The sequence below is a fragment of the Pelobates fuscus genome, chromosome 8 (genome assembly GCF_036172605.1).
Source record: "Pelobates fuscus isolate aPelFus1 chromosome 8, aPelFus1.pri, whole genome shotgun sequence".
Classification (NCBI taxonomy): Eukaryota; Metazoa; Chordata; class Amphibia; order Anura; family Pelobatidae; genus Pelobates; species Pelobates fuscus.
In genome coordinates this window covers 162,732,623-162,757,311 of record NC_086324.1, presented here as the reverse complement: position 1 = coordinate 162,757,311, position 24,689 = coordinate 162,732,623, and the positions used below count along the sequence as shown (strand labels likewise).

Sequence of the window (24,689 nt, the reverse complement as noted above, 5' to 3'; positions counted from 1 at the left end):
AAGGAAAATCCTGTTTGCTGTGCCTTTACTTTGCCTTGGAAGGAAAATCCTTTTTGTGGATATCATTCACCTTTGTGTCCTGACGTGTGGAAGCGAGAGGGACGTGTCCTGGTGTCTGTGTATTAGGAGGAGGTGAGAGATATGTGTCCCGGTGTCTGTGTATTAGGAGGTGGTGAGAGGGATGTGTCCCGGTGTCTGTGTATTAGGAGGAGGTGAGAGGGATGTGTCCCGGTGTCTGTGTATTAGGAGGAGGTGAGAGGGATGTGTCCCGGTGTCTGTGTATTAGGAGGAGGTGAGAGGGATGTGTCCCGGTGTCTGTGTATTAGGAGGAGGTGAGAGGGATGTGTCCCGGTGTCTGTGTATTAGGAGGAGGTGAGAGGGATGTGTCCCGGTGTCTGTGTATTAGGAGGAGGTGAGAGGGATGTGTCCCGGTGTCTGTGTATTAGGAGGAGGTGAGAGGGATGTGTCCTGGTGTCTGTTTATTAGGAGGAGGTGAGAGTGAGAGGGATGTGTCCCGGTATCTGTGTATTAGGAGGTGAGAAGGATGTGTCCCGGTGTCTGTGTATTAGGAGGTGAGAGGGATGTGTCCCGGTGTCTGTGTATTAGGAGGTGAGAGGGATGTGGACCGATGTCTGTGTATTAGGAGGAGGTGAGAGGGATGTGTCCCGGTGTCTGTGTATTAGAAGGTGAGTGGAATGTGCGTTGTAGGGTATATCCTGTGTAACAGGAGTTTCATCAGTTGTATTCCTAAGTACCTGACATTTTGCATTTCTACGGTGCTCTTACTCTCTTTATGAGTATAATATACTATATCTCCAAACCCAGCAGGATTCCTATATCATTGGTTGATAAAGTGCTCTGTACATTGAGTCTAGATGGAAGTGTCTTATTGGTTTTGACTATAAATCCGCAATCTCTCGAGATGCAGTTCCAAAGATATAAAACATACATTGATATGCATCGACTATGTGCCATAACTCCATTCTCTATGTTTACTTAAACATACGAGGAAGTTTATTTTTCATAGTTATTTCCTGTGTCTCTTAAATGATTGCAGACTTCAGCAAGTGACATTGTGTTTTAGGTTTATTTCCCACCAAAGAACGTGCTGTTTAAAGTTATTTTGGGAATTCGAGCAGAAATGCTCCTGTCAGCCCCATTAGCGTAGCGTGCAAAAAAAAAAAAAAGGATACTTTTAAAGGGACGCTAACTGTAATCCCCATAGCCAAATATACTGTTTGACTACATAATGGAGCAATAAACTCCTGTGTCCCAGCATCCTGCTAATTAAGGTCCCCCTTCACCCCCTGCTTGGTATGTGCCGTACACATTCCAGTAACACATATGGGTTCTTTTGTAACTCTCAACAAGCTTTCTATGGGAGAGCCTGCCTGGAGCCTCATGTAAAAACGTCCACAAATATATATAACTTGAAAGTAATATAATTGTTATTATAGTACAGCGCTTTGGAATCTGATGGCACTATATAAAAAAATAAAAATAATAATTATTGTAAAAGGCCAATCATGGTTACAAACTGGGCACTGCATGGATGCTGACATCATCTGTTTAATAAGCGGATAATAATTCAAAGATCATCTCTTTACAGTCTGAGGGTCCTAATCTCGGGCAGAACCAAGACGAACATGTTCAGGGTTGTCCGAGATTAGTAGGAGTAACTGTAACGGATCGCCTGGCACCCCGACCGGGTACCTCCGTTAATGGATGCTCCTAGCGTTTCCTGAGGACTCCAAGCACTCTGGCAGACACCACAATCACCGTATCAGAGAAGCATATAAATCCTCTCAAGCCTCTGAATGCTGTAGACAGTTGAATAGGAACCATACGAATAGGTTTTCAATCCTAGCAGTCAAACTGGAACAGCATGCAATAAATCCTTCCCCCAATAATGAGACGACACTTCACTTTGAGGGTAAAACAGGAACTCTGGACTGGCTCATCCAGCCTGGCTTTTATTACACTTGTACACTTAAAGGCCACACCCAGGGGGAGGCATAAAATAACCAATCACATACATGGTTCAACCCACACATCCCCTCCCCTCAGATAACAGTAAACCCAATTATACGGTACACATTTTGGATGTACCCCAAAAACAGGGGGTACACCTTTAAATCCAGCATCCCAGGATAGCCCTTATTCAGGGGGACAACATATCCAAAAATCAGGTCATTCGGATAAACGGTTTGGGAGATATATGGTTCCAAAGATTTGACCGACCGCATGGGTAAAATATCCGAAAACAGTTCCATGCATTTTGGCCCTGCAGTCGGTCACAGACAAGGGAATGAAAACAGACGAATTGCCTGGGTTATGGAGCCTAAGGGGGATTCAAATGAATTCCCTAGTTCGTGGGGTTCTTTCTACCGAACGGCGGGCCGTTCTGTAGTTCCCATACGAACTTCTGGAAGTATGGAGGTCTCAGCGGTGTTTGCCTAGTCGAGTGTCCGATTTTAGTTCCAGACACTCGACGGCAAAACACCGCTGTTCGGGAGTTTAAGATGGCCGCCGCCACGTGTTCGTTTCCCGAATGGCGGCCACCCAGAGGACAAAGAATACATTACACTGATTGCCAATTACCCGTTTGCAACATTGTTGCAAACGGTAATTGGAGGCATACTTATTCCTGGGTGGTCTGGTTGTTCGGTAGTTTCACTCAGTATAATGAATGGAGTGATTCTACCGAACAATCAGATGAATGCTGCATACATATAACCCAGGTTAACTGAACACATTATAACATATGTAATATTAAAGGCAGTATACTGTAATATGCTCCACAGTCTTAAAGGGACAGTAGTCCCAAAAGTCCCAATATGTCCACAGATGATTTTAAAAGGGCCAGCAGCAGCAATATAAAGTACAATATGCCCAAATATAGTTCTTTAAACGTACCAATTTTCCAGGGGCCATAGTCAGCCGGTAGGAGGCAGGCAGCCAGGCCCCTCCAATGTCCAGTGGCGAGGCGGGTTCCGCCACAGTAACACTTCCGAGTGTTGTTTTTATTTTTAATGATGGCATATGAAATAGCTGCTACCCAGGACTGTAACTTTCACTAATCTCAGACAGCAATGGGACATGTATGTGAAGACGGTGAATAGTGATGTATGTATTTGGTCAAATTAATGGTATCTCTGGATTTTGGAGACATTTATTGATCTCGTGGTATATAATGATGTCTCCATAACCCCTATGTGGCATTATTTCACCGCTCTCCAGCCCCCCTTCTTTCCACATCCTGCATCACAGCCTACTCTTGTTAGATTAGGATTTCCTCTTGGTGCTGGGTCACCTGTCATTAGGGGTACTTATGTGAATATTCTGTATTTACTGGTTAATCCAAGAACCGTCAGATTGCATGTTCACTTTGTTTTACTCTCATCTTATCTTTTATATTGTCTTTACTGTCTCACACAGGAAGAGGCAGAACAACTGTACAAAACCTGCAAGCGTTATGATCTGCTGAATAGATTCTACCAAGCTTGGGGCAAGTGGCAGAAGGCCATTGAAACAGCAGAGAGTCACGACCGAGTCCACTTGCGCACCACCTATTATAACTATGCCAAACACCTGGAGGCCATAGGAGACCGTGGCGGATCACTTGGCTAGTAAGCAGCTGCTAAATTATCAGTAGTCACAGCAGGTTTTCAGCTGCAAGGATAGAGTACGGTTCAATCTGGGGATTTTATTTATAGAATCTTATAGATAGTGAATAGGTTCAGCAGGGTAACATCATGTATCATCTATCAATCCAACTCCTATATAGAAAACTGACACTATGATAATGCTGAAATGCGATCCATTATCTTTTTAAATTTGGAATCAAAGACGGCAATGAAAATAAACAGGATGGAATCACAGACATAAACCACAATTCACATAAAGAGCATACACTCACAGTCCTAGGTAATTTCGAGAAAAGGCCAGGCACCCAAACCTTTAAGAGGAACAAACCAAAAGACAACATTTTGATTCCAAAAAGTGACTTGCCAAAGACTCTGGGGTGGATTTGAAATGTTGTCTTTTGGTTTTGTTCCTATTGAAGGCTGCTTTAATCCACAGCTTGTGTGCCCAGACTTTTATTGAATGACCGTGATAGGCTGGACGGCTGTTCAGCCCAGCTGTGGCATCCGATCATTATCTTTCATATTTTGATGGATAACACAGAAGTAAATGTCTGCATTATCTCAGACGAGCCAGGCTTTGGCTGCCGAAGGAAATTTACTTTGTGCAGTAAAATCTGAAAGAACTGCACCCAAAGACTTATTGCACCATAAGTATTTTAATGAGCTGTAGTGGTTATGGTGCGGCCAATCACTGTCCTCTAATTCTGATTCTTCCATAGAAACCACTTTATAACATTACCTGGGTATCCCAAGGTTTTCTGGCATTGTATGTTGATGTTAACCATCAGTGTGTGATTGTAAATGTCATATCGGGCTTTATAAATATGTCATTTATTATTTATGTCTCAAATAAATACTTTTTTTTGTCACTTCAGTATTTGGTGTATTTAGATCTGTCTAAAATAAAAGACCATTGCGAAGGATGTGTACAAAAATCACAGCACTGTTTGTATTTTTTATCTAAATCCTACTATCCCTGTGTTCTTCTGGAAATATTAATATTTAATTAAATGTTCTCCTTATCTCATATTTGAAAAATGAGTTCAACTTTTGTGGGGTCATAATCTCCATTCACGGAATCTTTCCCTTTCTGCGCAGTTATGAGAGGTCCGACACTCACCGGTTTGAGATTCCGAGAGTGCTTCAGGAGGATCCTCAGGAATTACAGAACTATATCAACAAGAAGAAAGACAAGTGAGAAGCCTTATTTCTCCCCCTTGTATGTGATCCCTGCTGCTTAGATCGCATGTCAATCAGAAATGACAGGGTGACATTTTCTATAGACTTTAAAATCATAAAATGATGTGTGTAGGTGGACATTAATTCCGTGTTGAAAATTCAGGTTTAGAACTCCATGTTGTTGTTGTTTTCTCTGTGTGTTAAGATGTCTGAAGATGGCTTGTCCAATGTAGCTTCTTCTTTGGTTCCCTCTGCAGGAGTCTCTGGAAATGGTGGGCACAATATTTAGAGAGTCAGTCAGATCTGGACACAGCATTAAAATACTATGAGATGTCACAAGATTACCTGTCACTGGTCCGAGTGCACTGCTACCTAAAGAACATTGAAAAGGTGAATACCTCCTGTATTAGGTTGTAGATTATCACAGTTTATATGTTTTGGTAATATTTGCTTCATTTTCCTTTCTTCCTATTTCATTGTGACTCCTCTGTCTTATATCCATCAAAGCTTAGTTGGGGGAATTTTGACAGAATATGAGTCTTCTTTTTGGAGAAAAGCGAGATGGACATCCCTAATGACTCATGTTTCTTGATGTTTTGGCTTTCTAGGCATCAGAAATAGCCAACGAGACAGGAAACTTGGCTGCATCTTACCACCTGGCAAGGAAGTATGAGAGCCAAGGGGATATGAAGCAGGCAGTGCACTTTTACACCAGGGCCCAGGCATACAACAATGCCATTAGGCTTTGCAAGGTATGTTATGTTATGGCATTTATAATTCCTCAAACAATTTTCACATTTTTAATTAGTTGTATTATGCCAAGATCTGGCTACTGCGTAATGACTGATCTTCACCATGAACTAAACCGTTAAACATGGTCCTTTTTATCTAGGAAAACAACATGGATGACCATCTCATGAATCTGGCCTTGCTCAGCACTCCAGAGGATATGATGGATGCAGCTTGCTACTATGAGGAGAAGGGAGAGCAGATGGATAGGGCAGTAATGCTTTACCAGAAGGTCAGTAGAGAATACATTAATAAATGTGGATAGACTAAGAAAACAAAGTGTCGGAGACAGTTACCGACAATAGACCAAAAGCTTGGTAGAGTGATGTGTGGTTGAGTCTCACTCAGGTCTCAAACGTGGTTCAGCTCAACTATGCCATTACATAGGGAATCACTTGTAGGGCTCAATATTTCCACTCTCAACAAGCCATTGATGAGTGAGAATTTAGTTCTGGTGAGTTGCATTGGCGAGTAACTTATAAAGCCTTGCTAGGAGCATTTTATGTTCTGCCATTAGCATATCACACTTATCCCACCCCCACAAGTTTCTACATGAGAGATTCTGCCACTTCAGAATATTGTCTGCGAGCGATGTTCATCTATCTGTGGATAGACTGGCTCTGGAATTCTTGTAGATCCCTTAGGGATATATTACCCACTGCAAGGTCTTACTATATAAATGTTTCAAATCTGTAGATTAAATTGAGTAATTATTTTCAGATGGAGGAATTTTTCCCAGACCAGCGGGAGTCTTAGCATTCTTCTGTCCAGCCATTATGTTTAAAAGAAAGTGTCTAATGCTTTAACACTTTGTTTTTTAAAACAGCTGGTGACTTATGGTAGTTGAAGCGTTAACTACAAATATAGGTTTATAATCACAATAAAATACAAATATAAAGGAAATTAACATTTAAGTTGGGAGATTGATTTATGATACAAAGGCAGTCATGCGGCTGTGAGCTCAATCAAAAGTAACGTTTGCACAGGCTGTAGTATGCTATAGAGCAGTGCTAGCTTCCTATGAACGTCCATGTGTTTTGGCCACTTGGCTGGCTGGAGAAGCTGTCAAGGCTATTATCTGTAGAGGCAATGTCATTAAATGATCTTCATGTTATTTTTTCTCTCAGGCCGGCCACCTTTCCAAGGCTCTTGAGTTGGCATTTGCTACAGAGCAGTTTGGGGCTCTACAGTTGATTGCCGATGACCTGGATGAGAAGTCTGACCCAGCGCTGCTCGCTCGCTGCTCAGATTTTTTCATTGAGCACAGACAGTTCGAGAAGGCAGTGGAATTGCTCTTGGCAGCTAAAAAGGTAGAGTTCTGGTCTATAAAGGGTATAGTAATGTTGATTGTATCAATGTCTTCCTCTGTTCTCCTCATTGGCTTTAAAATTTGCTTTGTAGTACAATGATGCTCTTCAGCTGTGCCTGGAGCAGAACTTGGTCATCACGGAAGACATGGCTGAAAAGATGACCGTGTCGAAGGACTCCAAAGAGCTGAGTGAAGAGGCTCGAAGGGAGCTACTAGAACGTATTGCTGACTGTTGCATGCGGCAAGGCAGTTATCATCTTGCTACAAAAAAATACACCCAGGCTGGAAATAAAGTAAAGGTAAGTGCCTAGCAGGTCTCACAGATCAAAATCCTTGTCAGAGTCACAAGAAACATGGCCATGGTTTCATGTAGGTAGGAGACAACCAAATAGGTGAAAATGTTGAAACATCAGTCTGTGGGTAGGTTTACCATGTCCTAGTTATCTTTGGAGAATCAGGAAGCTACTATATTCACTCATACAAGACCTTTCCAAATATTTTTTAAAAAATTATTAATCACTGAAATACTCCTTCTCCAGGCAATGAGATCCTTACTGAAATCAGGAGACACAGAGAAAATAGTTTTCTTTGCTGGGGTATCGCGACAAAGGGAAATCTACATCATGGCAGCCAACTACCTGCAGTCACTGGACTGGCGCAAGGACCCAGACATCTTGAAAAATATCATCACCTTCTATAATAAGGGAAGGGCACTGGATCTCTTAGCTGGCTTCTATGATGCTTGCGCTCAGGTGAGTGTTGCATTGTTGGGATTGTTTCTCCCATGCCGTCGACAAGCAGAACTCCTAGAAGTCTCTACTTCTCCTCCCAAAGTCCCCGTTTTATCTTTAGCTACTTTCAATGTTTATAATGATTTCTCCAGACCCTTTCAGTAGATTTTGATTGGTTTTGATCACTTATATGCTCGTATTGGGAAGGCGAGCAAAGCCGCAAAGGAAGGAATGCGGGCAGAACTGTTTGGTTTTTGTTGTCTAATCCTTATTAGACCATTAAAAAAAAAAAAAGGTTTTAACAGAAAGAAAACGAAATTTACTGACACTGATTGAACAAAGTAGTTGAAATAAATCGGTCAAATGATGGACACTGTGGCATGACGACTTAAGGTGGATCTTCTTCTTTAGATGGAGATTGATGAGTATCAGAACTATGAGAAAGCCCTGGGAGCTCTAACAGAGGCGTACAAGTGTCTGTCTAAGGCAAAGCTGAGAAGCCCTGAGGAGCAGGAGAGGAAACTCGCAGACATGCAGAGAAAGATTACTCTTGTAAAGAGATTCATCCAGGCACGCAGGTAAAGCAATGCATTTTTTTTATTCATAAATATTAGACACGTGCATTAGTTTTTGGAGGAACTGGAAAATTATTTTAAAATGTTGGTTTTCGTTAATTTTGCCCAAGAACAAATATCCATCGATAACTCCAACGAATGGCCGCATTGAACATTGTACCATTCGCACATTCGTTGACCAGCTGCTGCTGCTGCCGCTTCTTTTTTGGGTACATGAATATGTTCTCTATTTTTTTTATGAACACATTTTTCCTGATTTTCTGTTGAAACTGAATTGATATTTGAACAAATTTTGGCCAAATTGAAAAGTATTGAAAACGAAATTCTCTAATATGTTTACATAATAACTGTTCTCTCCTGTTCCATTCGGTAGAAGAAACTAAGTTTTACTAATTTCGTTATTTTATTCACTAAAGAGCCAATTTTGTAGAATTGACCAGAGAATTGGACATATTAGGCCAAAGTTGCCAAAATAGTCACCCGCTGACCAAGGGATGTTGAACATATATTAGTACCATTTTCAGAATGAGGTCTACTAAGCCCTAACCACAGATCCATTCTAAAACGAAAAACAGAACAGCCTTCCCCTGAGTTCAGGATAAATAAAGTAGAATAGATAATAGAATAGTTAAGTTCCCAAACAGAAAGCACTTGTTGACGTTTTTGTCAGTTGTCTCCTCCATTTTTGACAGTGGGTACAATTCAGTAGTAACACAAACCTATACTTTGAACCCCAGTTGAACCCGAGCCACTTTGAGCATCTTCGCTAGCAGTCAAACTCCTTCACAAAGTCCAAAATTAAATCAGACATAATCAGGCAGCTTTTATAGAAATTAAAGAATATAATTAATCTTTCTTCAGCTGTGTCCTTGTATGTCTTTGTTATTCTCTACTGAGCTGCTGATTCAGTCATCTCGTTAACCTCTGTTAGGAAAATCTCTTGTAACTGTGACATGTCACTGGTCCTGAAAGAGTTAATTGAGGAATGCATTGCTTCTAAAATTGGTAGACCAAAATTCCTCTTTATGTCTAAAAATGTCAAAGCTAAAGGGTGGCTGTAAAATGAATGATACCCTATAGTGATGTCCCGAACAGTTCGCCGGGAACCGTTCGCTGGCGAACATAGCGTGTTCGCAGTCGCGAACACGCGCAATGTTCGGTCCGCCCCCTATTCGTCATGGAGGTGGGAGAGTCTGGGAGGGAGGGTCTGCTGACTGTGAGGTTCAGGGTCAAAGTTTACTCAATGATGACGAATAGGGGGCGGACCGAAAAAATTGCGCGTGTTTGCGACCGCGAACACGCTATGTTCGCCGGCAAACGGTTCCCGGCGAACTGTTCGGGACATCACTAATACCCTAGAAGGTGATTGTGTGTATGGGTGTTGCTTTTTTGTGTAGTATGTGTGTGGGGGGCTAATACATTTAAAGTATGTATACAGCCCATAATACAGGGCCACTTATAAAATGGAGGATTGCTCTTAGCACCTAATGCAAACTGCTCACTGTGAGTTTAACTTGACCTTTGTGATCTAGTATGCTATTGGACTATTCACCTAAGAGTTAACATTGGTTCCTGGTCAGGGCCGGATTAACATAGGGGCTGATGGAGCTGCAGCTCCAGGCCCAGGCCCATGGAATAGGCCCATTCAGGGCCGGATTAACATAGGGGCTGATGGAGCTGCAGCTCCAGGCCCAGGCCCATGGAATAGGCCCATTGAAAAAAAAACAAAAAACATTTTTTTAATTTTTTTTTTTTTTTTTACACACACACTACTCTTAGGTTTGCCACCTGACTGGTATTTTACTGGCACAGCCGGTATTTGAGACTGCCTGGCCGTGCCGGTATTGCAGTAATACTGGCAATACAAATGCAGGTATTTTTCTCAGAATAAGTGGAGATTACTCTGCAATACCAGCACCGGCCAGTAGGGGTCACTGTGTGGAGAGAGGCAGGGATAGGAAGTTACAGCATATCCCCATAGACATATAATACCTAGACGCCGCATTGACCTTGGGGGGCCATGAAATGTGGGCGCCATTTTGGGCCGGTCACCCGGTCTGGTATTATATGTCTATATATTAGGACTTCTGTCCCTAATTTTTTTAATTTACTTTGACTTAGTGACAAATCTCACTTTAGTAAATAGTAATGTGATTGAGTTCTCCTATTCTCTTTATGCTATCTCCATGCGGACTTCAAAGTGCAAAAGACAGAGCTCTCAATAATAAAGAGTTGTAGATATCTACATTTTATTTTGCATAGTTCCAAAATCCATATTAGTTAAAAATAGGTGAAAAGTAAATACATTACAAATCAGGCAAAGATCCAGTCCCAGTTTAAAACATGTATATTAAGATGATAGATTGTTGGTGTTAGTTCACTAAACTTATAATTTTAGCAAACCTAAATCCAAATGCAACGCATAGTTTCAATCTGGAAATTAAAATAATTTCAATGTATTGAGTAAATTTAGTCGATAACGTAAATAACCACAGAGGTCTTAAAGCAGCAAATGTCAGTTAATGTTATTTAATATCCCAGGATTAAACATCATGCTACTGGATCTATACACCCTCCAGGTGGATTTTAACACTAACCATGTTTACTTTGAGGACCTTGCTCTGCAGATCATAGACATATATATTCTATATATGTCTATGCTGCAGATCACACTGTGACCGATCCAAGATGGCGGCCCCGCGGCTCATCAGCGCCAATAGGAAGTAGCAGTCAATGCGGCGTCTAGTATTTTATGTCTATGCATATCCCTGCCTCTCTCTACTACTCACTGATCCGTGGGGACCAGCAACACAGCACAGAGTCCAGACAGCAGCTCTAGAGCTTATATAAGTGAGGGATGGGGGGGGGGGAAAGGCAGCAGGGACACATGGGGACACTGAGACACTAGGGGACACATGTGGACACTGAGACACTAGGGGACACTGAGACACTAGGGAACATATGGGGACACTGAGACACTAGGAGACACATGGGGACACAGACACTAGGACACATGGGGACACAGACACTGGGAGACCTGGGAACACTGAGACACTTGGGGACACTGAGACACTTGGGGACACTGAGACACATGGGGATGCTGAGACACATGGGGACGCTGTTTATCCCAGTGTCCCCCATCCAGTGTCGCTAGTGTCTCAGTGTCCCCAAGTCTCCCAGTGTCTGTGTCCCATGTCTCTGTGTGCCTAGTGTCACCATGTCTATGTCCACAACTGTCCCCATGTCTCCCAGTGTCCCCAAGTGTCTGTCTCCCAGCCAGAGTCCCCTAGTCTCCCAGTGTCCCATAGTCTCCCAGTGTCTGTGTTCCCATGTCTCTGTGTCCCTAGTGTCTTAGTGTCCCCAAATGTTTCAATGTCCCCATGTCTCCCAGGGTCTGTGTCCCTAGTGTCTGTGTCCCCATTTCTCCCAGTTTCCCTAAATGTCTGTGTCCCCATGTCTCCCAGTGTCCCCGGGTCTCTCAGTGTCCTCAGGTCTCAGTGTCCCCATGTCTCTCAGTGTCCTAGTGACATGGGGACACACTGAGACACTGGGAGAAATGGGGACACTGAGACACTGGGAGACTAGGGGACTGGGCGACATGGGGACACTGACACTGTGATACATAGGGACACTGAGACACTGGGTGACTTGCGAGACTGAGACACTGGGAGCAATCCATCTATACAGCAGAATCAAACTGTGAGTAGTTTGTTGGTGATTTTACAGAATTTTCTCTGATGTCACTCCTTGTGATTATACAAAGGATTAAGGCTGGTATTTTGTTCCAAGAAAGGTGGCAACCTTAACTACTCTTCACATACTCTTGCTTAAAGTAGCACTATAGGGTCAGGAACACAATCATGTATTTCTGACCCTATTATGTTAAAACCACCACCCTGCCCCCTTCTTGCCTCCCTAAGTATAGTACAATATAACTTGTATTCAAGTCTGCAGCTGCTGGCTCTGCCTCTGAACTGACTGTCTGCTGACATCATCAGAAGTGGTGGTCTGAGCAAATTACTATACTTCCCCATAGGATTGTCTGAGAGTGTCAACTAGGCAGAGCAGGGGCAGAGCCAGCACAAGTCATAGCCCTGGCCAATCAGCATCTCCACATAAAGATAAATTGAATCAATGCATCTCTATGAGGAAAGCTCAGTGTCTGCATGCCGAGGGTGGAGACATTGAATGGCAGTGCTGCACACTAGGCAGTACTTCCCCAGGAAGCACCTCTAGCAGCCATCTAAGGAGTGGCCAGTGGAGTTATTTTCTCTGAAAAGACAGTGTTTACTGCAAAAGGCCTGAATGGAATGATTCTACTAACCAGAACAAATACAATAAGCTGTAGTTGTTCTGGTGACTATAGTGTCCCTTTAAGTTTGGAAGCTTAAGAGGGATGTATGGGAACAAAACTTGTGTGGACTGGCTGACAATAAAATTAGTTTAGGTAATGCAGATGTTGGTCTCTTTAACACTGTGGCATGTCCCCATTCATCTACACTCACTACATACACCTTTTATCTGTCTCAGACTATATACCAGGAACTTCTGCCTGCTAGTAAGAAGGTAAGGAGACAAGTGGACCAGCGAGTGCTAGGGGACAGTCCTTAGAAAGCATTGAGTGAGCGCATCATTAGACGCATTTATGTCAAGCTCGGGGTGCTGCCTGCATAGTATGCCCTTAGTTGGACAGCCTGCATGATTGGCGGGCAGCCTGACATGCATTCATGCCAGGCTGTCCTTCAAATACTTTTGACAGACATGCCCCTTTTTTGGGCATGTTCTCCCCTTTTGGCAGGTCTGGTCACGTGTGTCGCACCAGTGGCCACCCTTTTACCCCGCCCATTGACTGCCTGCTTCACTGGACACTGCTGTTAAGGGTTATGGATTTAATTGAAAGATGAAAGATATAAATTAGAGAGAGATTAGCATAGAGTATGTGTTTTCTTATAGCTGCATCCTATGAGTTTCCCTCCAACACCATCTCCATCAGATACATGACGCTTGGGAGGTATGATTTTAATGTTTTTGGTCGATAAGATTCCGTAATTAGGCCCATCGTAATTGTCAGCACCAGGCCCAGTGTGCTCTTAATCCGGCCCTGGGCCCATTGAAAAAAAAACAAAAAACATTTTTTTAATTTTTTTTTTTTTTTTTACACACACACTACTCTTAGGTTTGCCACCTGACTGGTATTTTACTGGCACAGCCGGTATTTGAGACTGCCTGGCCGTGCCGGTATTGCAGTAATACTGGCAATACAAATGCAGGTATTTTTCTCAGAATAAGTGGAGATTACTCTGCAATACCAGCACCGGCCAGTAGGGGTCACTGTGTGGAGAGAGGCAGGGATAGGAAGTTACAGCATATCCCCATAGACATATAATACCTAGACGCCGCATTGACCTTGGGGGGCCATGAAATGTGGGCGCCATTTTGGGCCGGTCACCCGGTCTGGTATTATATGTCTATATATTAGGACTTCTGTCCCTAATTTTTTTAATTTACTTTGACTTAGTGACAAATCTCACTTTAGTAAATAGTAATGTGATTGAGTTCTCCTATTCTCTTTATGCTATCTCCATGCGGACTTCAAAGTGCAAAAGACAGAGCTCTCAATAATAAAGAGTTGTAGATATCTACATTTTATTTTGCATAGTTCCAAAATCCATATTAGTTAAAAATAGGTGAAAAGTAAATACATTACAAATCAGGCAAAGATCCAGTCCCAGTTTAAAACATGTATATTAAGATGATAGATTGTTGGTGTTAGTTCACTAAACTTATAATTTTAGCAAACCTAAATCCAAATGCAACGCATAGTTTCAATCTGGAAATTAAAATAATTTCAATGTATTGAGTAAATTTAGTCGATAACGTAAATAACCACAGAGGTCTTAAAGCAGCAAATGTCAGTTAATGTTATTTAATATCCCAGGATTAAACATCATGCTACTGGATCTATACACCCTCCAGGTGGATTTTAACACTAACCATGTTTACTTTGAGGACCTTGCTCTGCAGATCATAGACATATATATTCTATATATGTCTATGCTGCAGATCACACTGTGACCGATCCAAGATGGCGGCCCCGCGGCTCATCAGCGCCAATAGGAAGTAGCAGTCAATGCGGCGTCTAGTATTTTATGTCTATGCATATCCCTGCCTCTCTCTACTACTCACTGATCCGTGGGGACCAGCAACACAGCACAGAGTCCAGACAGCAGCTCTAGAGCTTATATAAGTGAGGGATGGGGGGGGGGGAAAGGCAGCAGGGACACATGGGGACACTGAGACACTAGGGGACACATGTGGACACTGAGACACTAGGGGACACTGAGACACTAGGGAACATATGGGGACACTGAGACACTAGGAGACACATGGGGACACAGACACTAGGACACATGGGGACACAGACACTGGGAGACCTGGGAACACTGAGACACTTGGGGACACTGAGACACTTGGGGACACTGAGACACATGGGGATGCTGAGACACATGGGGACGCTGTTTATCCCAGTGTCCCCCATCCAGTGTCGCTAGTGTCTGTGTCCCCAAGTCTCCCAGTGTCTGTGTCCCATGTCTCTGTGTGCCTAGTGTCACCATGTCTATGTCCACAACTGTCCCCATGTCTCCCAGTGTCCCCAAGTGTCTGTCTCCCAGCCAGAGTCCCCTAGTCTCCCAGTGTCCCATAGTCTCCCAGTGTCTGTGTTCCCATGTCTCTGTGTCCCTAGTGTCTTAGTGTCCCCAAATGTTTCAATGTCCCCATGTCTCCCAGGGTCTGTGTCCCTAGTGTCTGTGTCCCCATTTCTCCCAGTTTCCCTAAATGTCTGTGTCCCCATGTCTCCCAGTGTCCCCGGGTCTCTCAGTGTCCTCAGGTCTCAGTGTCCCCATGTCTCTCAGTGTCCTAGTGACATGGGGACACACTGAGACACTGGGAGAAATGGGGACACTGAGACACTGGGAGACTAGGGGACTGGGCGACATGGGGACACTGACACTGTGATACATAGGGACACTGAGACACTGGGTGACTTGCGAGACTGAGACACTGGGAGCAATCCATCTATACAGCAGAATCAAACTGTGAGTAGTTTGTTGGTGATTTTACAGAATTTTCTCTGATGTCACTCCTTGTGATTATACAAAGGATTAAGGCTGGTATTTTGTTCCAAGAAAGGTGGCAACCTTAACTACTCTTCACATACTCTTGCTTAAAGTAGCACTATAGGGTCAGGAACACAATCATGTATTTCTGACCCTATTATGTTAAAACCACCACCCTGCCCCCTTCTTGCCTCCCTAAGTATAGTACAATATAACTTGTATTCAAGTCTGCAGCTGCTGGCTCTGCCTCTGAACTGACTGTCTGCTGACATCATCAGAAGTGGTGGTCTGAGCAAATTACTATACTTCCCCATAGGATTGTCTGAGAGTGTCAACTAGGCAGAGCAGGGGCAGAGCCAGCACAAGTCATAGCCCTGGCCAATCAGCATCTCCACATAAAGATAAATTGAATCAATGCATCTCTATGAGGAAAGCTCAGTGTCTGCATGCCGAGGGTGGAGACATTGAATGGCAGTGCTGCACACTAGGCAGTACTTCCCCAGGAAGCACCTCTAGCAGCCATCTAAGGAGTGGCCAGTGGAGTTATTTTCTCTGAAAAGACAGTGTTTACTGCAAAAGGCCTGAATGGAATGATTCTACTAACCAGAACAAATACAATAAGCTGTAGTTGTTCTGGTGACTATAGTGTCCCTTTAAGTTTGGAAGCTTAAGAGGGATGTATGGGAACAAAACTTGTGTGGACTGGCTGACAATAAAATTAGTTTAGGTAATGCAGATGTTGGTCTCTTTAACACTGTGGCATGTCCCCATTCATCTACACTCACTACATACACCTTTTATCTGTCTCAGACTATATACCAGGAACTTCTGCCTGCTAGTAAGAAGGTAAGGAGACAAGTGGACCAGCGAGTGCTAGGGGACAGTCCTTAGAAAGCATTGAGTGAGCGCATCATTAGACGCATTTATGTCAAGCTCGGGGTGCTGCCTGCATAGTATGCCCTTAGTTGGACAGCCTGCATGATTGGCGGGCAGCCTGACATGCATTCATGCCAGGCTGTCCTTCAAATACTTTTGACAGACATGCCCCTTTTTTGGGCATGTTCTCCCCTTTTGGCAGGTCTGGTCACGTGTGTCGCACCAGTGGCCACCCTTTTACCCCGCCCATTGACTGCCTGCTTCACTGGACACTGCTGTTAAGGGTTATGGATTTAATTGAAAGATGAAAGATATAAATTAGAGAGAGATTAGCATAGAGTATGTGTTTTCTTATAGCTGCATCCTATGAGTTTCCCTCCAACACCATCTCCATCAGATACATGACGCTTGGGAGGTATGATTTTAATGTTTTTGGTCGATAAGATTCCGTAATTAGGCCCATCGTAATTGTCAGCACCAGGCCCAGTGTGCTCTTAATCCGGCCCTGGGCCCATTGAAAAAAAAACAAAAAACATTTTTTTAATTTTTTTTTTTTTTTTTACACACACACTACTCTTAGGTTTGCCACCTGACTGGTATTTTACTGGCACAGCCGGTATTTGAGACTGCCTGGCCGTGCCGGTATTGCAGTAATACTGGCAATACAAATGCAGGTATTTTTCTCAGAATAAGTGGAGATTACTCTGCAATACCAGCACCGGCCAGTAGGGGTCACTGTGTGGAGAGAGGCAGGGATAGGAAGTTACAGCATATCCCCATAGACATATAATACCTAGACGCCGCATTGACCTTGGGGGGCCATGAAATGTGGGCGCCATTTTGGGCCGGTCACCCAGTCTGGTATTATATGTCTATATATTAGGACTTCTGTCCCTAATTTTTTTAATTTACTTTGACTTAGTGACAAATCTCACTTTAGTAAATAGTAATGTGATTGAGTTCTCCTATTCTCTTTATGCTATCTCCATGCGGACTTCAAAGTGCAAAAGACAGAGCTCTCAATAATAAAGAGTTGTAGATATCTACATTTTATTTTGCATAGTTCCAAAATCCATATTAGTTAAAAATAGGTGAAAAGTAAATACATTACAAATCAGGCAAAGATCCAGTCCCAGTTTAAAACATGTATATTAAGATGATAGATTGTTGGTGTTAGTTCACTAAACTTATAATTTTAGCAAACCTAAATCCAAATGCAACGCATAGTTTCAATCTGGAAATTAAAATAATTTCAATGTATTGAGTAAATTTAGTCGATAACGTAAATAACCACATAGGTCTTAAAGCAGCAAATGTCAGTTAATGTTATTTAATATCCCAGGATTAAACATCATGCTACTGGATCTATACACCCTCCAGGTGGATTTTAACACTAACCATGTTTACTTTGAGGACCTTGCTCTGCAGATCATAGACATATATATTCTATATATGTCTATGCTGCAGATCACACTGTGACCGATCCAAGATGGCGGCCCCGCGGCTCATCAGCGCCAATAGGAAGTAGCAGTCAATGCGGCGTCTAGTATTTTATGTCTATGCATATCCCTGCCTCTCTCTACTACTCACTGATCCGTGGGGACCAGCAACACAGCACAGAGTCCAGACTGCAGCTCTAGAGCTTATATAAGTGAGGGATGGGGGGGGGGGAAAGGCAGCAGGGACACATGGGGACACTGAGACACTAGGGGACACATGTGGACACTGAGACACTAGGGGACACTGAGACACTAGGGAACATATGGGGACACTGAGACACTAGGAGACACATGGGGACACAGACACTAGGACACATGGGGACACAGACACTGGGAGACCTGGGAACACTGAGACACTTGGGGACACTGAGACACTTGGGGACACTGAGACACATGGGGATGCTGAGACACATGGGGACGCTGTTTATCCCAGTGTCCCCCATCCAGTGTCGCTAGTGTCTCAGTGTCCCCAAGTCTCCCAGTGTCTGTGTCCCATGTCTCTGTGTGCCTAGTGTCACCATGTCTATGTCCACAACTGTCCCCATGTCTCCCAGTGTCCCCAAGTGTCTGTCTCCCAGCCAGAGTCCCCTAGTCTCCCAGTGTCCCATAGTCTCCCAGTGTCTGTGTTCCCATGTCTCTGTGTCCCTAGTGTCTTAGTGTCCCCAAATGTTTCAATGTCCCCATGTCTCCCAGGGTCTGTGTCCCTAGTGTCTGTGTCCCCATTTCTCCCAGTTTCCCTAAATGTCTGTGTCCCCATGTCTCCCAGTGTCCCCGGGTCTCTCAGTGTCCTCAGGTCTCAGTGTCCCCATGTCTCTCAGTGTCCTAGTGACATGGGGACACACTGAGACACTGGGAGAAATGGGGACACTGAGACACTGGGAGACTAGGGGACTGGGCGACATGGGGACACTGACACTGTGATACATAGGGACACTGAGACACTGGGTGACTTGCGAGACTGAGACACTGGGAGCAATCCATCTATACAGCAGAATCAAACTGTGAGTAGTTTGTTGGTGATTTTACAGAATTTTCTCTGATGTCACTCCTTGTGATTATACAAAGGATTAAGGCTGGTATTTTGTTCCAAGAAAGGTGGCAACCTTAACTACTCTTCACATACTCTTGCTTAAAGTAGCACTATAGGGTCAGGAACACAATCATGTATTTCTGACCCTATTATGTTAAAACCACCACCCTGCCCCCTTCTTGCCTCCCTAAGTATAGTACAATATAACTTGTATTCAAGTCTGCAGCTGCTGGCTCTGCCTCTGAACTGACTGTCTGCTGACATCATCAGAAGTGGTGGTCTGAGCAAATTACTATACTTCCCCATAGGATTGTCTGAGAGTGTCAACTAGGCAGAGCAGGGGCAGAGCCAGCACAAGTCATAGCCCTGGCCAATCAGCATCTCCACATAAAGATAAATTGAATCAATGCATCTCTATGAGGAAAGCTCAGTGTCTGCATGCCGAGGGTGGAGACATTGAATGGCAGTGCTGCACACTAGGCAGTACTTCCCCAGGAAGCACCTCTAGCAGCCATCTAAGGAGTGGCCAGTGGAGTTATTTTCTCTGAAAAGACAGTGTTTACTGCAAAAGGCCTGAATGGAATGATTCTACTAACCAGAACAAATACAATAAGCTGTAGTTGTTCTGGTGACTATAGTGTCCCTTTAAGTTTGGAAGCTTAAGAGGGATGTATGGGAACAAAACTTGTGTGGACTGGCTGACAATAAAATTAGTTTAGGTAATGCAGATGTTGGTCTCTTTAACACTGTGGCATGTCCCCATTCATCTACACTCACTACATACACCTTTTATCTGTCTCAGACTATATACCAGGAACTTCTGCCTGCTAGTAAGAAGGTAAGGAGACAAGTGGACCAGCGAGTGCTAGGGGACAGTCCTTAGAAAGCATTGAGTGAGCGCATCATTAGACGCATTTATGTCAAGCTCGGGGTGCTGCCTGCATAGTATGCCCTTAGTTGGACAGCCTGCATGATTGGCGGGCAGCCTGACATGCATTCATGCCAGGCTGTCCTTCAAATACTTTTGACAGACATGCCCCTTTTTTGGGCATGTTCTCCCCTTTTGGCAGGTCTGGTCACGTGTGTCGCACCAGTGGCCACCCTTTTACCCCGCCCATTGACTGCCTGCTTCACTGGACACTGCTGTTAAGGGTTATGGATTTAATTGAAAGATGAAAGATATAAATTAGAGAGAGATTAGCATAGAGTATGTGTTTTCTTATAGCTGCATCCTATGAGTTTCCCTCCAACACCATCTCCATCAGATACATGACGCTTGGGAGGTATGATTTTAATGTTTTTGGTCGATAAGATTCCGTAATTAGGCCCATCGTAATTGTCAGCACCAGGCCCAGTGTGCTCTTAATCCGGCCCTGTTCCTGGTGCTTCTTTCTAATACTGTCAGACATAGAGCAACTTCTCTGTTTTAAATGTTCATTGTTCACATAGGATGTACTCCGCAGACAGCCAGGAAGCTGTCAAGCAGTTTGAGCTGCTGTTGGATGAGCCAGATCTAGACAGTGCAGTCCGCGTTGGTGATGTATATAGGCTACTAGTGGAGCACTACACACAGCAACAAGACTTCCAGAAGGTATGTTGTAGAAGCAGAGGGTTCTGGGAGTATATGTTATATTTTAATTAATGAAGGTCACAGGTACCAAAAACAACTGTTCCTTAAAGTGAACACACCATCCTAAAACTTGTACATTGTGGACACAATATCAGCAACAAACGCATTATGTAAAAGCTATACCTCTCTGAAGCTTTATTTTGCCTCCTCCAACATGGATGGTCAGCCCAGTGGAGACATTTTTTTCAAATAATCCTGTTTCTGGACCTCATAGAGACCTATTTGAATATAGCTTCTCAGCTGGAAAATGAATTGAATTCAGACCCCAACAGATTCCATTTTAGCTTCTGAAGGTCCAGTTATTACACTTTGCTTTGATCACAGACTGGTTCCAACCAGCTAACTTAATTTTCACACCTGCAGAAAAATATTGATTACCAGTCTTTGGTCCTTGAAGGGTTAACATGACTGCTGTCACTGACAGGCGGTGTAACTCTGCTTACAGATGATAAATATGTATCGTGTAAGTGTGTTTATTTATAACATTTCTTCATTTAATTAGGCATATCGTTCCCTGGAGGAAATGCGGTCCAAGATTCCCTCTGTCAACCTGACATATTATGTATCACAGAGTACTGTGGAGGCGGTACACCGCGCCCTAGCCATACCACTCCCACGGCACAGCGCACCCGAACATATCCGTCACAACAGCGTGGAGGACAGTGAAGAGGTGGAAGAGATGCCAGATATTGGTTATGACGATTAACGCTTACTTGTCAACCTTCTGATCATTGGCCCCTGTCTAAAAATTATCCATTGGATTTAAATGGCAATACAAAGTGTCCTACTTCAAATCTAAGTGTGCCTACCCAGATGACATCAACCCGAGTTACAGCTGGGGGTTAGAAGGAATAAAAAGCTGTGCCTCTGTAGTAAGACATCTCAGCACCACTTAACAAGCATGGGCCTTTACCTTTTTACAACGTACAGGGGCCTTCATCTGCAATGCAATACATGTAGCCCAAAATGATTTCACAATACAGACTTTTAAGGAAACCCACCCACCCTTTACCCTTGAAGGTAATTGGATGTTTGGTACATTGGTTGTGGAGAGTTTTATTAGATCACAATATTAGCAATACCTTCTTCCATCTCCAGCACAGATCCATTTAACAAGATGCTCATCTGGCTGTTATTTTTATACGGGAAAATGACTTGGTAGCACTTTTTTTCTCCCAAGAACTTTACTCAATTAAATTATTTTTTATTGTCAGTTTCTACATTAAAATGTTATTACATTTTGTCTATTTCATGAAAAGCTTGTCAATTCTACACTTCTGCTATAACAGGACTTATTAATTTAACAAGTGATCCGGTGATGTTTTATGTTTAGCACAATGTTAGAACAGTATAAACTAAGCACCCATTGGAAGATTTAAAGGACCACTATAGGCACCCAGACCACTTCAGCTCAATGAAGTTGTCTGGGTGCTATGTCCATGTAGTGTTAACCCTGCAGCTGTAAACATAGCGGGTTAATCCATAGCAGTTTAATCCATCTAGGGTAATCCAGCCTCTAGTGGCTGTCTCACTGACAGCTGCTAGAGGCGCTACCGCGCTTCTCACTTTGAAAATCATAGTGAGAAGAGGCTTGACGTCCATAGGAAAGCATTGAGAAATGCTTTCCTATGGACTGTCTGAATGCTCGCACGGCTCTTGCCATGCATTCGGCACTGACGTCGGAAGAGGGAAGAGAGCTCCCCAGCACAAAGGGAGCCAGGCACTGGAGTTTAACCCCTTTCGTTTGGCAAGAGTGGGACCCTGAGGGTGGGGGACCTAAAGTTTGTTTTCCTGGCACTAAAGTGGTCCTTTAAGAGATACATATCGGTTTAGGTTAGAGGGCATATTTTTCATTTATTTAAATCTGATTACAGACAAGTATATAAATAGTCTAGAACATGGGTTCCTAGCACAGTCCTCGAGTACCCCCTACCAGTCCATGCTTTTTTTTTTCCTTTCTAAAAACACCTTAGTCACAACTGAGTAATCCCTAAATCCTGGACTGTTAGGGGGTACTTGAGGACTGGGTTGGGAACCCCTGGTCTAGACAAAGGGTGATATTTCCCCATATGTTACTAGTGCAACCAAATTAGAGTATATGGGACACAAAGGAGATTCTTTTTTGTCCCTCCTCACTGATGGGTATAGTGTGTCATTTCTCTCTGTAGCCAGTACCTTAGTTTCCTGTGCCTGTAGCAGCGTGAGGAAATACCCCTTCTCTTCAAATTTACAATAAGTGAAATCTAAACTTGTGACATTCCTCTGACTCTCGAAAGCTGTCAAATGTTAAGAGATGTCTATCTTGGTTTGGTATAAATGTTACTATGAAATCTCTCTCCCTGGTGATTTGTTTGAGGAATGGTACAGTATACCTATCACAGGTCACTAAAAATGTATTGCCTGGTCCCCATGCGTATAGTTGTTCAAATAAATCACCCAGCTGTGGTTTTGTGCTGACCAAACACATGAAAATCTACAAAATCAAAAAAATCATAACCTGCATCCATAAGAGGTGCTTCTCGTGCTATCTTTTAATAGTTTATAAATCATATTCTAGAGAGTGCGGTATCAGAATATTTAAAGGGCACCATACGAAGGTTGACCCCGATACCAGCACCTTGCAGTTGAGGGCCGGCAGTATAAATGTATTTTATTTACAGACAGTCTTATATCCATTGTGGTGCAATCTGATAGAAGTGGTTTGCAAAGGACAGAACTATTTACTGAAGTGAGAATTGAAAGTGAATTTCACATTTTTTAGAATAGTCAAACTGAAAGCATAGCCGGCTTAGAGAATTGTTCCAGATCCGCTAGATTTCGACCTTAGGTTTGAAATTCAATCTACCCCTTGGAGTACCCAATTAGCTGGCATTCTGGCTCCAATGACACGTGGGCTATATTTAACTTATCTGATTTCTGCTTGAACATCTACAGAATGGACTGGGGATTTTTTTAATATCCTCCCTTTTGAAGGATAATAACACACAGCTAATCGGATTTCCACCAGCCCATTTCCCAGCAACACTGTCATCTCCCTCCCACTGACTGCAAGAGCTGGAGACGCCCGTGGTCCAGAGAAGTCAAAGTCGTGGGAAGATGATCTTATGATGTATTTTTAGCTTCTTTTTTGCATGGGATCAGCGTGGATTAATATAGTGTGCCCTCTACCTGACTCCGCGTCTGCCAGTCCCTCTGCTTCCTTCCCTGGGACTCTATGTACAGGATGGAACAAGCCAAAATAAAGAGGAACAAAAATCAGGATTTCCCTCCCCTCTCCAGTGCTATCCAAAGTCATGTTTAAACAAGGCACTTTACGTTTAGATTAATCATCTTCTAGATTATCACTGTATTTTGCAGGTTGCATTTACTTTCAGGAACGAATGTAATCCACCGAATACCATATTTTTCCCTTTACTTAAATGTTTTCCCCTCTGGTTTTTAGCGCATTGGGGACAAATTGCATGCTTGTTCACTGTTCTCGAACGCCAGGAAAGTGTTAGCTGTAAATGGAAACAAGCAAACGCTGTGAATTTTGGCATTACCCAGACATTGCTGCGATACTCTACATCAGAATGAGGTCAGTCTGTTTCTGAATAATGCTGGGATAATAGCAGGGTAAAAGGAAAACGCCAGACTCCTGACATTTTGTTTTCTATTCGAATCTGCAGTTTTGGTAAAATTACAAAATAAATATAAAACAAGATAAAAGTGAGTGTATAACATACAAGATCCAGCACACTCATTCATTCACTACATTTTAAACCTCACAGAATACAATAGTTTGTTTTTTGTTTTACTTATAGAACCATTTAACCTAGGCAATGTACTCCATTCTTGGCAGATCCCATCCTAGCAACCTAATGCATGATATAGATTTTTATTTTATTTTATTATTTATTAATCTTTATTTAGGTTTCACATATCAAGATAAGAAAAACTTGACACAAAAAAAAATTACAAAAAGTGTACACAAAACACGTACACATAGCAATGGATTGATAAAATCGGTAAGATACAGGTAGCATCCCTGTACATACAGCAATGTGAAGTCAATTGTTACAGCGGATACAACTGTCAATACTGCCGTCATCGAAATCTAAGGACCCGAACGTATCTGAAGTGAGAAACTAATCCCAAGGATCCCATATAGGAGCCATCTTATCTGACCTGCCACCAACACCTCCGACGATTTTAATCTGCTAAACCATCCGCCAGTAGATGGTATGGTGCCCTGTCTCAAGTGAAGTAATATAAAATATTTATCCTCATCAACCAAGTGTTTCACAACGAACGGTTCTATTTCTTGTCT

The 24,689-nt window shown here is 43.1% G+C and overlaps 1 protein-coding gene across 1 annotated transcript in view; it reads left to right on the top strand.

The window, feature by feature from the left end:
• IFT140 (intraflagellar transport 140) overlaps nt 1-21,652 on the top strand; it is a 75,098-nt gene extending 53,446 nt beyond the window's left edge. Inside the window, exons 20-30 of the mRNA XM_063430603.1 lie at nt 3,439-3,629; nt 4,746-4,841; nt 5,084-5,216; nt 5,435-5,578; nt 5,719-5,847; nt 6,743-6,925; nt 7,017-7,223; nt 7,464-7,676; nt 8,067-8,233; nt 20,200-20,341; nt 20,883-21,652. Coding sequence (XP_063286673.1) covers nt 3,439-3,629; nt 4,746-4,841; nt 5,084-5,216; nt 5,435-5,578; nt 5,719-5,847; nt 6,743-6,925; nt 7,017-7,223; nt 7,464-7,676; nt 8,067-8,233; nt 20,200-20,341; nt 20,883-21,086 — 1,809 coding nt within the window. The 3' untranslated portion in view covers nt 21,087-21,652. The remainder of the gene's footprint in view (nt 1-3,438; nt 3,630-4,745; nt 4,842-5,083; nt 5,217-5,434; nt 5,579-5,718; nt 5,848-6,742; nt 6,926-7,016; nt 7,224-7,463; nt 7,677-8,066; nt 8,234-20,199; nt 20,342-20,882) is intronic.
• The last annotated feature ends 3,037 nt before the right edge of the window (nt 21,653-24,689 follow it).